The sequence below is a fragment of the Cupressus sempervirens genome, chromosome 4, assembly GCF_028749045.1.
Source record: "Cupressus sempervirens isolate cs-2001-9-10 chromosome 4, ASM2874904v1, whole genome shotgun sequence".
Lineage (NCBI taxonomy): Eukaryota > Viridiplantae > Streptophyta > Pinopsida > Cupressales > Cupressaceae > Cupressus > Cupressus sempervirens.
The window spans coordinates 906,344,889-906,360,677 of NC_143121.1; the positions used below are offsets into that span (position 1 = coordinate 906,344,889).

At 35.7% G+C, this 15,789-nt stretch overlaps 2 protein-coding genes and 1 long non-coding RNA gene across 5 annotated transcripts in view; 1 reads left to right on the top strand and 2 right to left on the bottom strand.

Annotated features, from left to right (window-relative positions):
• Nucleotides 1-15,789, bottom strand: part of LOC149564318 (FAD-dependent oxidoreductase family protein) — a 176,093-nt gene that overhangs the window by 112,125 nt on the left and 48,179 nt on the right. The gene's annotated exons all lie outside the window — the stretch shown is intronic.
• The window catches only part of LOC149564320 (uncharacterized), a 138,763-nt gene that overhangs the window by 74,600 nt on the left and 48,374 nt on the right, over nt 1-15,789 (top strand). The window lies entirely within an intron of this gene.
• Nucleotides 1,944-3,518, bottom strand: LOC149564321 (uncharacterized). Its single transcript, XM_089827384.1, has 5 exons — nt 3,290-3,518; nt 3,035-3,172; nt 2,681-2,900; nt 2,500-2,567; nt 1,944-2,344 (listed from the first exon to the last, which is right to left on the bottom strand). The coding sequence occupies exons 1-3, from the start codon at nt 3,501-3,503 to the stop codon at nt 2,803-2,805; spliced, it is 450 nt and encodes a 149-aa protein (XP_089683510.1). The 5' UTR covers nt 3,504-3,518; the 3' UTR covers nt 1,944-2,344; nt 2,500-2,567; nt 2,681-2,802.

A 15,789-nucleotide genomic window follows, 5' to 3' on the forward strand; every position in this document is an offset into this window, starting at 1 on the left:
AGAATAACTGATGGGACACTCAAACCACTGGGTTGCTCGGATGGCTGGACTTAAGAACATCCCAAGCTCAATCTCGAGGTAAGGAGGGCCGTTCTATTAAGTTAGGATGTGTGGGGATAAGTATGGTCCACAGTTGGGAGGTTAAGTCTATGTCAATGCTTCTCCTCCAACCAAGGTCGAGGCTTGAACAACAAGACAAAGGGATTTCTCCATCATTTCTGTATGTTCTTTTGCACTTTTACCTTTGGAATCATGGAAGCATAAATAGATATATATGCATGAATATATTAGATGTTTAAAATGGTAGTTGTTACTTTACTTTCTGTTGAACATGTTAGATTGATTTAAATGATAGCAATGTAATCATTTATTTATTTTCTTTACACCCGTTGAATTTAAAATGCAAATAGATTAGGTAGCAATTACTTCTTTCTAGTTATAATTAGTTAATGGAAGTCATTGTCATGTGAATGGGATTAGTTGTTAGTTAAATATTTGTTTTAAATTGGTTAGGAAAATTTGTATGTTACAACGGAAACCCTAGTCGGATTATAGAGAGAATTGGAAAAAAATATGCATCTAAATAATTTCGAAAATAAAAGGCAGGTCATTTCAACCAAGAAATTATAATCATCTTCAAAAAAATTTAGAGTGTTGGCTTTGATACCATATTACGAAGTAATTGGAAAATATTTGCTTGTTATTTACAGTGATCAAGAGATCAATTTATACAAGAGACCAATGATGTTTCGTTAAGAACAAAGTAACAAGAATCAGAATCAGATCAGAATCGGCAAGGCCAAATCGAATCATGAATCGGCCATGAATCGGCTATGAATTGGCAAATTTTTAAAAACCCTTTAAATTTAGAGATTTTAACAATTTAAAACTTATTTCATGCACCCTTTACTGAATATAACTTAAACACACTATAACATCATCAAATAGAAGTTAAAACTTAACATATATAAACATGGAACATAAATGATAAATCCATCACATACGAAACTATGTTACATGTAAAATGTAAATTGTAGGCTAGCTAAAGTAAATAGAAATCATATGATCATAATGATTCAAATCATAGAATGTATGTAAGATGAAGATCCATAAGATGTCAAATCATAAATGTATGTAAGAATCTAAGATGAAGATTCATGAAATGTATGTCTATCAGTATCAATATTTGTAAACAAAATCAAAAAACAAGGCTCTAGCTCAAGCCTTATCATCCTCATCATCATCCTCAGGCTCAGTCGCAGCCTCAGCCTTAGCCTCTGAGTATCCAGTATGCCTACTAGAAAAGCATCTAAGGTAGGTCCTAGAAGACTGCCGAGCCATATCCCCCACATGTAAGATGGGCTCACGAACAACATCACTACGGCTTGTGTTTGTGCATGCGCATGTGCGTCTACCAGTGCCTGAACGTGCTCTAGTTGCCTCCTCTACCATGACTACAGCCTCAACTTCTATATCCACCTGATCAACCCATTCGTGGTCTTCCTCAGTGAAGACTAGATCGACAACCTCAATGAGCCACTGTGGTTCTAGATCAATCTCCTCCAGAATGATCGGAGAGGAGTCAACGCTCAAAATCTGTCTGATCCTAAGACGAAGGTTGTAATGAACAAAGACAAGATCATTCAACCTCTGCATAGTCAACCTATTTCTCCTCTTTGAGTGGATGTGCTCGAACATGGACCAACTATACTCACATCCAGAAGCGCTACTTGGCTGACTCAGAATACGGATGGCAATTTTTTGAAGTTTTGGGATTGTGGGCCCAAACATTTGCCACCATCTATCTAAAATAAGGGAAAACAAAAACAATTAATCTCATTTACAACTTCAAAATTACATAATCAACAATTAAAATTTAAAATGCACAACTTATAAGTCATAAACTTTAGATTCATGAATATATTATTAAATTTTTACCTAGCTATATTGTTGTCCAAGTATCTATCGCCATCCTGCCAGAGAAAAGTGACCCTTCTTTATTATTGAACTTGTCGAGCTCAATGATTCCAGCTGAGCTATCCTCATCACTACTCAACCTCTAGATCACTGTATATAAGCCGGTGAGAACCTCCTCATCTACCTTGAAGTAAAGACAGAAACGAAATGTCGGATTCAGAAAGTAAACTGCAAAATGGATGGGTCGGTGGAGCTAATTCTACCATCTCCTATCAATGATATCCCAAATAGGGGCATACTTCTCCTGCACTCCTGCATACTAGGCTCTAATGGTCTCCTTGGCCCTATCCATGCCCTCATATATGTAGCCCATAGAGGGCTTCTCCCTATTAGCAGTTCGTAGGAGAGATAAAAGGGGTTCAATGACCTGCATATAAAGTAAAATGAAAATTTTGAGTCAAAACTTAAATATAAAATAATATAACTTAAAGTAAAACTAAATCATTAAACAATTAAATATTAAATATTAAATACTAAATAGTAAACTGTAAAATACTAAATGTTAAATTGCAATAAATTTACCTTAAAGATTTCTTTAGTAGGTTTCCAAAAGCCATCATCATCAAATATGCAATTCACCACATCTACCCCTGCAGTGGTCGGAGAATAGGAAGATGAAATCCACTCCCGCCCAACAAACATGCTCCTCAAATTGTCCCTTGATGTCAACAAAGACTATAGTGTGATGAAATTCGAGGCAAACCTCATGATGCCTGGATGAGCTAACTCCTTGCCTCCTGTGTACTTCCTCCTTGTGCTAAGGACAAATGAATGATTATAAATAAACTTGCATATATTTTTTGCCCTTTCGACACACGATTTGACTCACTCAAGCTTGTCAATTTCCTCCAACATGAGGTCAATGCAGTGTGTTGCACAAGGGGACCAAAATATGGTGGGGTGCCTCTCCATCAAAAGTTTACCTACAACAATTTTAAGTTAATTAGAAATTCAAACATGTTAAAACTTAGGAAACTTAGAATTAGAAAAGTTCAAAATTCAAATAAATTTATTTTCAAAACTTGAAAAGTTAAAAGTTGACCCGCAACAACATAACTTGTTGCATTAGCTGTCACCACCTGCACCATATGTTGCTCCCCCACCTCTGCTATGACTTCCTCAATAACCTTACATAAGTATGTGGCATGTTTTATATGAGCGGAAGCATCAATGGATTTGAGGAACATGGTATATCCTACAAAACAATGAATTATAATGGATTATCAACAAATTAGCAATCAACAAATCAAAATTCGAAATATTCAATCACGATTCACAATTATGTATGTAGGAAAGTAGAATGATCAATCACCTCCACAAGATACAAGAAAATTGAAGAGTGTTCTATTCTTCCTATATGTCCAACCATCAGTCATGATTGTGCAACCCTTCTCAATCCACTCTTTTCGGTGCTCATCAAGCTCAACCTTCATATCCTTTACCATTTCATCCAAGAGGTATCCACTCAACTTAGCCTCAGTTGAGGCTTTAAACCCCGGACCACAAATAGCAGCTGCATCTATCATGATTTGCCAATAAAGAGCCCTATCACAAATAGATTATGATTAGAAATTTAGATATCAAATCATTATATAAGCTTGTAAAGCGAATCTATGATTAATCAATGAATCATAAAACAAGTAGATATAATTAAAGTTTTACTTTTAAGTTTAACTTTAAAGAAAACAAAGAAAAAAGAATCAATTACTTGGCTGCAACAAATAGAATGTTGCAAAAGTACCAAAATTTACAAATCTATTTTCCAGCAGCATCATGAATCTGCTTGTTTAAACCCCTGCCCTCAAGCGTGGGTTGTGAGCCAAGAGTAGTGCGGGGTACAAAGTAACTATCCATTCTATTTTTGCACACTCTAAGTCGCAATAGGTTGGAGTTGGAAAACAATCTCAATATAAGACCAACACACACTAGCACTCACATGAGCACTAGAGTTAGGACAAAATAGAGGCCTGGAAGAACCCTCTCCAACACAACCTATGGATGTGGAAGCTGATGCAAATGCAGATGTGGCTATGGGAGCATGGGAGCCCAATAGCCCTTAATCCTTCAAGTTACATTTTCTTATTCAATTTCTCTTGTTCATGTTTTCCTAATGCCACTAAACAAGCACGTTTTGCCTCAGCAATTTGTTGAGTGCAAATTGTAATATTATATCCAGGTATAGCAGCAACGTGGTATTTGAATCTATAAATACCACCAGAATTTATTTCTTCACAAAACATACATTTCATTTGAAATTTGTTTCTTCTAGGAAACTCTTCGGTATATTTCCAACATTCATCTTTTTTACCCATTGCGGAAAATAAAAGCAAAGGGCTGCTGCAATAAGAAAATTCAAGTAAAATATCAAAGTTTGAAAATAATAAACAAAAGCTACAAAACAACAAACCCTATTTTGCAATTTAGTAAAACTAAAAAAATTCAAGATCTGTAAATAAAAACTAAAAAAATTTAACAAAAAATGCATAATACACTAACATGCAAAAAAAAAAATCACCACTTACCTCTTGCAAATGAGTTGAGGAGTGTTTCTATTGACTCTTTAATGTTTCCAATGCAATTTATGGCCTCCCCAAACGGACTTCTAATCTCTTTGGTGCTCTTCCTTCTTGCTGGTTGGAAATCTGTTATTTTTTTTCTCTTCTTCTCTCTCACTTTTCCTCTCTTCTACTTATGCTTAACAATTAGAAGGCCCTTTAGGGTTAAAACAAAGAGGAAAGGCCAAAAAGAAAACAAAAAAAACGTGTTTTATTTTTAAATTAAGTCCACTTTATGGCTTGCTGCGTAGCCAATTCGGGCAATTTTTTCCATGAATCGCATGAATCGGCAATTCAGGAGATTCATGGTAAAAAATCGCCTGAGCCAATTCACGACTCCAAAAAAATCGCCCAACCTGAATCGAATCGCCAAATCGGCGATTTAGGCAATTTCATGGCAATTCTCAGAACTATGGTTAAGAAACAATCATAAAGAATAGAAACATTCTATTCTAGAAACAAAAAACTAAGTATTAGAAACATTCTAATATTTACAAAAGATTACAATAGATAACCATTAGATACTAAACAGAGATAATAGAAACTATCTTTTATCATAATATTGCCTTCATCATATAAGTCCTCAATGCTTTCTTCCTTGTATTGTGTGTCATTTTGTTGGATTGCCATCCCCTTCCTTCTCTTCAAGGATTTCTTCAATTCCTCCTTTGCAGCCTTGACTTGCTCAAATGCAAGCTACAAATCATGCTTTTGATTCTCAATTACCTTCTAGTTTATATGCTTCTATCTCCAAAATCTTTGACTCTCAAGTGGTTAGACTTCTTGTTTAGAGAAAACTGCTCTGATACCATTTGTTGGAAATCTAATGGGAAAGTGAGATGCTGAGAGGGGAAGGGGGGTGAATCAGGATCTCTCAAACTTTTACCACTTCAAACATGAATCACATTCAAACTTAATTCACCACACATGTCAACCTTAACATTAACCATGCATCATCATATATCAAAATGTAATATCAGATCTACAATCTAATAACATGAACAACACACATAAACAATAGATTAATACATAACACAAGATGTGGTAATGCAGAAACCCTCCAAGGTGAAGGTAAAATTGCGGTAGGGATGGCACTCACAAAATCTTCAGTACTGCAGCAATAAAGTATGCCTATTAGGGCTATAATTTTGATCACTTCTGATGATCTACCCTATGAGGGGTCTGCTCTGTTAAAAGCTTACAAGACTATTAAGTCCACCTTGATTAAAGGATTTATACATCACAATAGAGTGAGCACTCTGTTAGGAGATTTAAATGGGCCTATTAGGACCACTCAGTTAGAAAATAATCAATACCATGATCCTTTGGTTTGCACTTGATTGCTGATGACAAATCTTCTCTTTTCAATATATAATCACCTCAATGTGACAGATATGCAATATCTCCTCCCTGCACTACTTAGCAGCCTTAGTCCTTCAACCTCTAATTCACCCTTGACTGCACAATCCTCTTGCTAACAACTTCAACAATGTGATTTTGTCTTAAACCCTTCTTTATAGCCATCTAAAGAAACTTCTAGATCTTGATCAACGATTAAGATTCATCACTTTTGCCGCTTAGACATTCCATTTATCTGAATGGTTGATCACACAACATACTGATTAATGATCTGCAATTACAGGCGTAATTACCTCCTTGATTCACACCTCAAACTTACAAACACATTTCCAGCTCAGCAAAAATGGTTTACAGATGATTTTGTGCCATTCCAAACTCAAATACAACAACTGTGTTACTCGACACAGATAGTTCCTGGCACTCAGCTATGCTTGTTCTTCATGATGTCCCTCGGCATGAACTTGCCTCAGCCAAAACTGAATTTACCTTCTGAATTGCTTGGCACATGTTGCCTCCTGAATCACTCAGCAACCACGGAAATGCTAGGTGACTATGGATTGCTCGGTGACGCTTATGTGCACTCGGCAACTATAACTACCTCAGCACCTACTAAACTTATTCACTTCTTTATGTTGTAGCTTGGCCCGTATGGTGGCTCGGTCGCAATGATGACCGACCAACATTTCCTAGTAAATGACTAAATGTTTTGCACTAATAGACAAGTTACCTTCAGGGTCAACAGTATGTTCAACCAAGTATTCTCGAAGTAATTGGTAACTAGATATCTTGTGTTTCCAAATACCAATATCTGTTGATCGAACAGTAAAAATTTAAATAATCATAAATCATAATTGAAATGCAACCAAAAAAAAGAAACCAACTAAAAAAATCAAAAAAGAGTCCTGAGGCACATAACTTGGCGATTTATACAAAAAATGCCAAAAATTGCCTAACTCAGAAATTCAAGGCAATTTTTGGCAAAAAATCGCCGAGCAAATTCAATGAATCAAAAGAAATCGGCCAGCTCAAGTTGAATCAGACGAATCGCAGTGATACCGGTTTCTTTGCTTCCAACACATTGCCAAAAAATTATATTCTTTTTGTTTTAGATTATATAATATTTTATCACATAGATATCAACTCACAAGTTCCAAAAATTTGAATTATGGCCACATTGATGGTGCCCAATTAAAACTTCAATTTTTCACTTAACAGGACAAAAATTACAATAATTTTGTTCACATTACCTTTGAATTTCCTTTTGACATTGCCTTACTCTATATCACTGATTTCCAACAAATGCCCAAAAATTTATCTCCTTTTTTAACTAGACTATTCTATCATATAGATATTATCAACATGGGGACTGAAGCAATTCACATATTGCTCACTGGCAATATAATTGGTCTTCAAAAACATATCTGCAAGACAAAAAAATTCTAAATGTGAATTAACCAGCAACTCCACAAACTTTTGGGTGGATGATATACCTCCAAAATATAAATACAGTAGCACATTTGGATTTAATGCCAATAGTTTCTATAGTGACAGGCTGCGGACATGAGAGACCATATTTGGCAACAGTGCTAAACCTCAAACCTAAACTTGAAAAGATTAAGTGTAAGATAATTCTGCAAGATATCACCAAAAGATATGCCAAATCGTAATGATTTTCTGATTTGCATTGGAATCATGAACATAGATGTATATGATATGGCTTATTAAGTTATTAGTGAACTATCAATTGTCATTTAATATTTATCTTGATCAATGATGAAGTATCACACTATCAAATGATTTAACCTTGTATCATTTGCCAGTCAATTTCCCAGCACTGATTGATCCACAGCAGGACGTTGGAGTCTACTTTTAGCATGTCATAGATCTGCTTAGTAGATATATCAAGAAAAAAAGACCCATCCTACCACTTAAGGTGTTCGAGAAAGGAACTAGTCTTCATAATCTTGCCAAGGAAATATCTCCTTGTGGCCCTCTGAATCAAAGTATATGTTTTTCTATGTGATGGGGGAGTCCCAAACTTACTACATGATAGGGAGGCTCTTCAATGAGCTACTCTGAACTCTTCTCTAGGTCACTTCTAGGGTTTCTTTTCAACCTCAAACCCTACTACCTTAGGAGGATTCAACTCACTTTCCTCCTACTCTCCTAGAGCTCCTCTATCAAGTCAATTCGCAACTCTCTTCTACCTTAAGCTCACAAAGGCAAGCTTAACTACCAACTTCCTAGCCCTTTCACAGTCACCTTGCCGAAGCCTAGGGCATCCAAATCACTCATTTCATTTCAATCACCAAATGCTCCATCTAGTTTGATCTTTTAACCATTTCTCTATCGATTTCAAGTTTCCTTGTTTTTAGGCCTACTAGCCCTATTAGGTCTCAATTAGACCTTCAAATTCAATTTTTGGGCTCTAGTTTGAAAAGGTGCCAAACAATCCCACAAACAAATCACCGTTGTTGATACCCATTTGAGAGTTCTTTAGGATTTTGGAGCTTTAAAGTTTCGGACTATTCGTACAATGCCCAAACCCTAATGTAGATGATTTACAAAGGAATCAAGCTTGTGTTCGATCTTTTGAGTGGAAATCCACTCAAATGGGTTCAATTGCTCTTCAACTCCTTACCAAGGTGCAATATAGACTCCCTACACATCCCCACACCATTGGGTTCACTGATCCAATCTACATCTACAAGTTATACACCTTTGTTACTCTTTTCTCCTATTTGGGCTATAGCAAAGCTCGCCTAGGGCACGTGATTAAAAATAGCATACGTTGCTTTCCGGGATCCAACAAAAAGAAAAAGAAAGCTCATAGACCCCACTTTCAGACCCCCAAAGGCCATGAAATTCCCATGGTGAGGTTTCAATGTAGGGTCATTTCATTAGACCAAACCCTATTCAGTCCAGTAAACTGTGTTCAAGAGTTTGAATTTTCTTTAGACAATCGAAATGGTACAAGATCTAGCACCAAAGCACACAATGCAAGAAAACAAACTACTCTAACTAATTACAGTGCGAAATTTCAAGACTCAATCTATATGACACAAACTATATCAATTGCAATGAGATTGTGTTATGTTTTCTAGAAAACTGTCACTGTATTGATATTGTTCAAACTTCTAAACTTCATCCAACCCCTATACAATGTCATCGAAGGCTTTAAATATGTCCCCCCATCATGTCTCAATTGTTGGTTTGGACCCATAACTGAATTTTGGGCAAAATGCAATTTCTTGCAAAATATTGTCATGAAACATTGCAAAGTTGCAAATGTTGTCATGACAACATTTTTGCAACTATTGCAACTTTTCATTTTCTCATACAAACTCGTCACCTATGGATACATAATGATGGGATATCACCCCCTAAACTTGTCTACCATCCAAACACATCATTTTGTGCACTCTTGTGCCATTTTTAATCCTATACCTAAATTTGGCTTGCTTGCATGGCAACTTTTGGCCAATACATTGACAAGCTTTCCCCAACTTTGGCAATGACACACAAACACATTCAAACCTTCACAAACTTACCTATCAAACTATTGATTAGTCCTTATTCTAATCTTGACCCTTATTGGATATTACACAACAAAATTTGAGGGTTGAAAACACATAACGCCTAGGTGCTCCTACACCATTCTCCCCCAATAGAAAATAAGTCAAGTCACATCAGGTGAAAAGAGTTCAAGAAGAATACACATATTTTTGAAATCACTTTCAAAGACCCAAGTGGCCTCAGCTTCAGGCATATTCTTCCACTTGATTAGGTGCTCCATGTAGGTTTCATGCCTTGTCTTCTTTGCAATTCTTGAATATAGTATTTTCTCTGCTTGTGGCTTAAGTTGAGAAGGTAGAGTAAAATCAATGATCACCTCTGTAACATCAGTAAATTTTATAGCAAACTATGTTGGTCACATTGAAAACAGGAGACAATTTTGTAAGCATTGTTTCCATACTTGGTCAATATATTACATGGACCAATTCTTATCCTATGAATCTCTATTGCCTTCAATCTAGTGTTTTTCAAAACTAGATCTACGCATGCAAAATTGATTATCTTAGTACTGGTAAAGACTATACATCAGGTGACAGATTAATCGCACCGCCAAATTGTTATTGATTGTTTGGAGCCTTGATTTCATTTTCACAAAACACTTGTAACCATATGACCTACCTACCATTCGTCATGCAAACCGTACACCCTAAGTCTCGTCACATCCAGAGCCACCGTACAATGACTCTCACAAAGTTGTAAGACTATAGTAATACAATCGTACAGCATCCACCTGCCCACCTCCGTATGGCGCTCACACTCCAAATTCATTATGTCATCCGCATGCCCAAACCCTACCATATTGTATGGCCAGCTACTAACCATGCAACATACACTTCCAAATGGCCATTTGACCACATGGGTCATATCGTGTGTTGTACATCCTCGTATGGGTGCCATAACATAATGAACTGCAAGTGATCACACTATTGAATTTGAACTCCTCATCTTATGCTTCAGATTGTACCTATGGGAATTATTTGTTGTTTTTGGACCGGAACACCACATTTTTTTTTATGATAGAACCCAAGTAGAGAGGTTTGCCTTGGTGGGAAACAAGGTACTCATTGTAAGGAAACAACCTCAAGCGGTTATGCAATTCAGTCCACTATATAAATCAAGGATAAGACCAAAGCCAAGTCTAGCTAGTATTAGCGCTTATTGTACAGTGCCAGTTTGTATTTAGAAACTTTCTATTTTGTACATTTGTAATTCTTCATAATGATCTCTTCGATTATTTATTAATACATCAAATATTTTACCAATTACTTTGCATAATTGTTTGAAAGGGGGCATTACTTTGCATATATGAGATACCCCTAGTAGAATTGGTTAGAATTAAGGGTGTCAATTGAATTTTGACTAGAAAACAATTATTTTAGTGGCCATAATCCACTACTTTTTGACACAAGGACTGCGATACATGATCGAAAGGCACATGAATGCGCTTGTCTATATACTACCTTCAATTACATGGAAAGAAGGTAGAAGGGCAGGGTTCAAATTAAGCACTTGACCTTGATAACATTGATCCATATTCAGAAAATTGGATTGATGAGCCTAATGATGTTGATGTGGATGCATTCTTTATTGACGATGTCTTACTTGAATTAGAGAGAGAGACAATTGAATGGGAGACATAAGGGACAACACATAAAGAGGCAGAAGGCAAGCTTGGTCATCCAACAAAGGCAAGTTCCTCACATGCATAGCTTGAACCTCATCCTATCACTATAAATAAGGCACCTATTGAGGCTATTGCAATTGTCTCTGTTAGAATATATATAGTCCATTGATATAACTGAGGGGGGGCTGAATCAGTTATCCAACTATTATCACAATTATCAACCTTAAACAATCTTTAACCATATGAGTAATATAAACTAACACCACAACAAGATACTCATACACAATAACACCATATATGTTAACTAGGGAAACCCTTAATCAGAGAGAAAACCTCGGTGGGGATGGTACCCACAACATGTACTAATATAAATATTCCTTGTTAGAGGATAGACCCTGTTAGGAGGCTATTACAACATTCAATACATATGAGTCCCTGTTAGCAAACTTTGAATCCCTGTTAGGAGTTGTGGAAGACAGCTAGACCCACTGCCCAAACAACTTCTAGAGCAAGACCAATGAACCCACTATCCAAATGATCTTTGTATTATTCCTTGTAGAATAATAGAATTGGTACTGTATTGTTCCTTCCTCTTTCTCTGTCCTGTCAACCAGAACTCTACTCCTTTAGATCTTGTAACCAGATCCCGAATCTCGCATCCAATAATCCCTTCGATCGCTTACATTCAGTAAGCACTATGCTACTTTTCGCACTTTGTACTTCAACAACAATCTCATTACTCATCATACATTTTACAATCAAGGAAAACATCTTTCCTTTATACCATATCTTCATAATAATTCCTTGAGTCGGCCTTGAGGCTTTCCCAATAAATTATAATAAGATAATTAATAATTTACAATTACAATTTCACTGTCCGCTCTTAGTCTATACAAAACTTCACATGTGCGATACTAAAGCTTGCGCACTCGCTAATGTCATTAGCTGACTGTCCTATGTCACTGCCTGACTGTGCATCCCTTCATTACATCTTAGATGTAAGATAGCCAACAAACATCAGGAACTGCTTTCCCAATACTCTGTCTCTAAACTGCTCTCTGTAAATCAGATACATCTTCGAGTTAGACTCTGCGCACTTGACCACGTGATCAGGACACTGTGCTGAACATGTCAATAACTACACATCACCAGACAATCAAACCATTGTCCGTAGCATCAAGATCTCTATCTGCTATTCAGCCAGTCTTTACAGAAACCATGCTATGTTGACATCAATGACAAACACAGTCATGAATGCAACATATCAATACTCTCCACTGCTCAGGATACTCCCCAAAGTAGTATCATCAGCATTCATGCTAACAGTATCATGTATCATCTACTTTGAAAAAACCCACACTGCGGCAATGGACATTTTTTAGTCGTTAAAATTTATAATTTTACTTGATACTAAAACTTGATGTTAACATGCATTCATTGATTGTAGTTATTTTGTGGTCTATAATATATATTAAACTCAAATTTACTGAGTAGTTGCACTTACTTTTCGGTCCATGATATGTATTTAACTCAAACTTTTATTTACATACAATGGAAATCAGTAATATGTTTTCTATTACATATTATTTTTTCTACTAATGTCTATTGATGTCCAATTAAAATTGTTGTTGCGGAACTATTAATTAAATCACGAGCGAGAATATTGAATTGCTTGAGGACAAGCAATTTTGGGAAAGGCGGACTATAATGTCCCCACCAAAATAGAGTTTAATAATAAATTAATAATTACAAAATATAATTATTAAATAAATAATAATGAAAGAGAACTTAATATATAGAAATAGATAAGTAATAGAATATAATGGTATTACAAATAAATAAATAACATATGTATGAAGCATCATATATTTAAAATATAATACAAAGACTAATAAAAATATTAAAATATTAATATAATAACATGTAATATTTTATATTATAACATTTTTTTTTATATAATAATAATGGGTAACTAACAACATAAAATATTATCATTAATACTGTATATAACATATATATACATACATACATGTGTGTGTGTGATAATAATATATATAATTGTAAATCTACATTCATTTATGATAATAATTATATATTTGTTAATAGCAAGGTGGACCAAAGGTCACAACCTTTCCCTTAGCCTTCCCACATACATTACATCATCAAATAGGAAAGAGGAGACATGGGTGAATAAGAAAAAGGAGATTACTGCCCAATCAGCAGATACATCAACAACTGCAGTGAATACAATCGGCGTTAACAAGATTACACAGTCAGGAAGAACCCACAATGCTCGTGGGGAGAAACGAATACATGGACTTTGCATGAGCTTAGGAAGAAAGATAAGAAAGATAGATACTTAAAAGAGGGATACAGAAAAAGGGAACAAACAGGAACCAACGCACAGTGATGGAGGAAAATCACCCAAATGCCTCTGGAATCAAGAAGACAGTCTACAGATATAAATACTGGTAATTGAGGGATGAATAAATAGCTAACACAGGAGAGATATGAATGGTTAATACAGGGCAGTAAACATTTGGGAAAGAACAGATTCATTAATCATGCGTTATTACATATGGCACATACCAGAACGCGATCATGGTCCTTGGACGGAATGAATAAAATTTGCGGTTACCACCAGCTCAGCATTTCTAATACCCGTCTGACAGTCAATTCCATTGAACTGGAGTTCCTATGAAACGCTGAATCATTAACAACGAATATTTAAGAATGTCCTCAAGCGAATATTAAGGATATCATCAGCAGATACAACACCGCCAGCACTAAACACTAGTCAGTGTTGAAACCAACAATTCATTGATCCATCTCTATTTATTTTCTATTCATGCTCAATAGGCCACGAATGTAGTCGAGAAAGAGACTTGGATATTACAGGCATCATTGGGCATTAAACATCAAGTCATGAGAACTAAGATATCTGATAAACTATATACAATCAGGCCCAGAAATCTGATCGGTATATATCAGAATTATAAGAGGGCATGCAGTACAACTTAGTTTTCCCTCTTTGCCAATTAGAGATCATTAATGGAATACTACTTCTTCCGATCAGCCCACTGAACCAGAAAATCAATAAGTAATCATGCAATCTTCCCTAAAGCTATACTTCCAATTTTACCACAACCTCGTATAAAGTTATTCCTATCCATGTAGGATAGTGATAGGAGTGGGACATTAAGACATTGATATTGCAAATAAGCTACCTTGCACTACTCCATTGAAGAACATTGTTTTTATACGTTGGTGGTGAACCAAGTACTAATCAAAGATTAAAGAAGTCTTTCATAATTGAAGGGATCAGTTCCATAAGCTAAGAAGACTTAAAGGGGACATTACAGACATACCTCCAAGTTTCTCCCTCTTCCATTCTTTTAAGTTCTGATTCCTTATCTGCTATTTCTAGTTCAAGTTCCTCTAATTTTGACTCTTCATCTAATATTAACTCTACATAATGTACCTCAACCTAGATATTTGTGATCAGGTTCTCATAGTTCCTTGCAAGAGAAGCACAGTTTCCGACTTATGTGCTCAATCCTACTTTGTTTATCTTTTCTTGATCTTTGTGGCATATTTTTTTGACGAGATCCCCCCATCTGAAATGATTTCTTCCATTGTACCTAAGATGATGTCTTTGAGAAGAATTTATTCATGGGTATAATGGCTTTTTGTAAAGATGTTGGATCAAATGATTACACCCAATAGTTGAGAAGTTTGATTACGCCCTCCATAAAAGAATGATAAGCCTTCTTTCTAGGACACCGAAAACCACCACTGATCATTTTTGAATCTCTACCACACAACTATGCACATTATTATAATACCTCAACTAAACCAACTCTGTAATATATATTTCAGGGTCTTTCCTGTCAAACCTGTCAATTAATGGTTGATTAGAAACATGTGTTAATGACACAATGCCCTTGAGTAACCAATCTATGGTACCACCACTCATGAGCTACACCCTCTAGAAGCAAGGTAGCAAACATTATAACTTCTTTATGCATAGACTTCAGGGAGAAAAATGTGTCCGATTTCTTGACCCAAGCACAAGCTATACATTTGTTTAAACTTTAAGTCATCAAAACAAAGGAATGGTTAACTTATTTGATCTATGTTGCGAACCTTGTGAGACTGATTTGCATTTTGTCTTTTGCATAACTTTGACCACTCTTCATCTTCAAATTGTTGAAATTAATGAGATCTTTTGCATTAAATTCAACTCTATGGACATTGTATTCATCAAAATAAGTGGCAAAGTTATCTCCACATGATTTTGTCCTTCCTACAGTGGTGGTTTTTCTCTTTGTAATAAATTAAGCTAGAAAGGCCTGGATGCAACACCACCAACAGTTCTGTTATTTGCAATAGTAATTCCTTCACCTATAAGAGATTGAACTGGCCTTGGAATATCAGATACTACATTGTATGTAACTATGCCATGAGATGTGTCATTTGCTATTGCCTCTAGCTCATACTAGCAATGGCATCATATTGGATCTCTATCTTCTTTGTGTCCATTGAAGCCTTCTTTTACTTCTTCCCCCCATTTCCACTTATTTTATTTCTTCACACTAGTCATACAACTTTCTCCATGCTCATTGATAAAATCTTTTTTGTTTCACTAGGCTGCATGAAATATCCCAAATGGATATTTTCTTTGCTGCTGCTATAATG

What these genes read in the sequence shown, in the direction of transcription:
- LOC149564321 (XM_089827384.1), bottom strand. Translation starts at nt 3,503, where the DNA reads ATGATAGATGCAGCTGCTATTTGTGGTCCGGGGTTTAAAGCCTCAACT. An exon ending in TTTTCTTGTATCTTGTGGAG is followed by an intron (nt 3,173 to 3,289) that starts GTGATTGATCAT and finishes ATTGTTTTGTAG; the next exon opens with GATATACCATGTTCCTCAAA. An exon ending in GGTGACAGCTAATGCAACAA is followed by an intron (nt 2,901 to 3,034) that starts GTTATGTTGTTG and finishes AAATTGTTGTAG; the next exon opens with GTAAACTTTTGATGGAGAGG.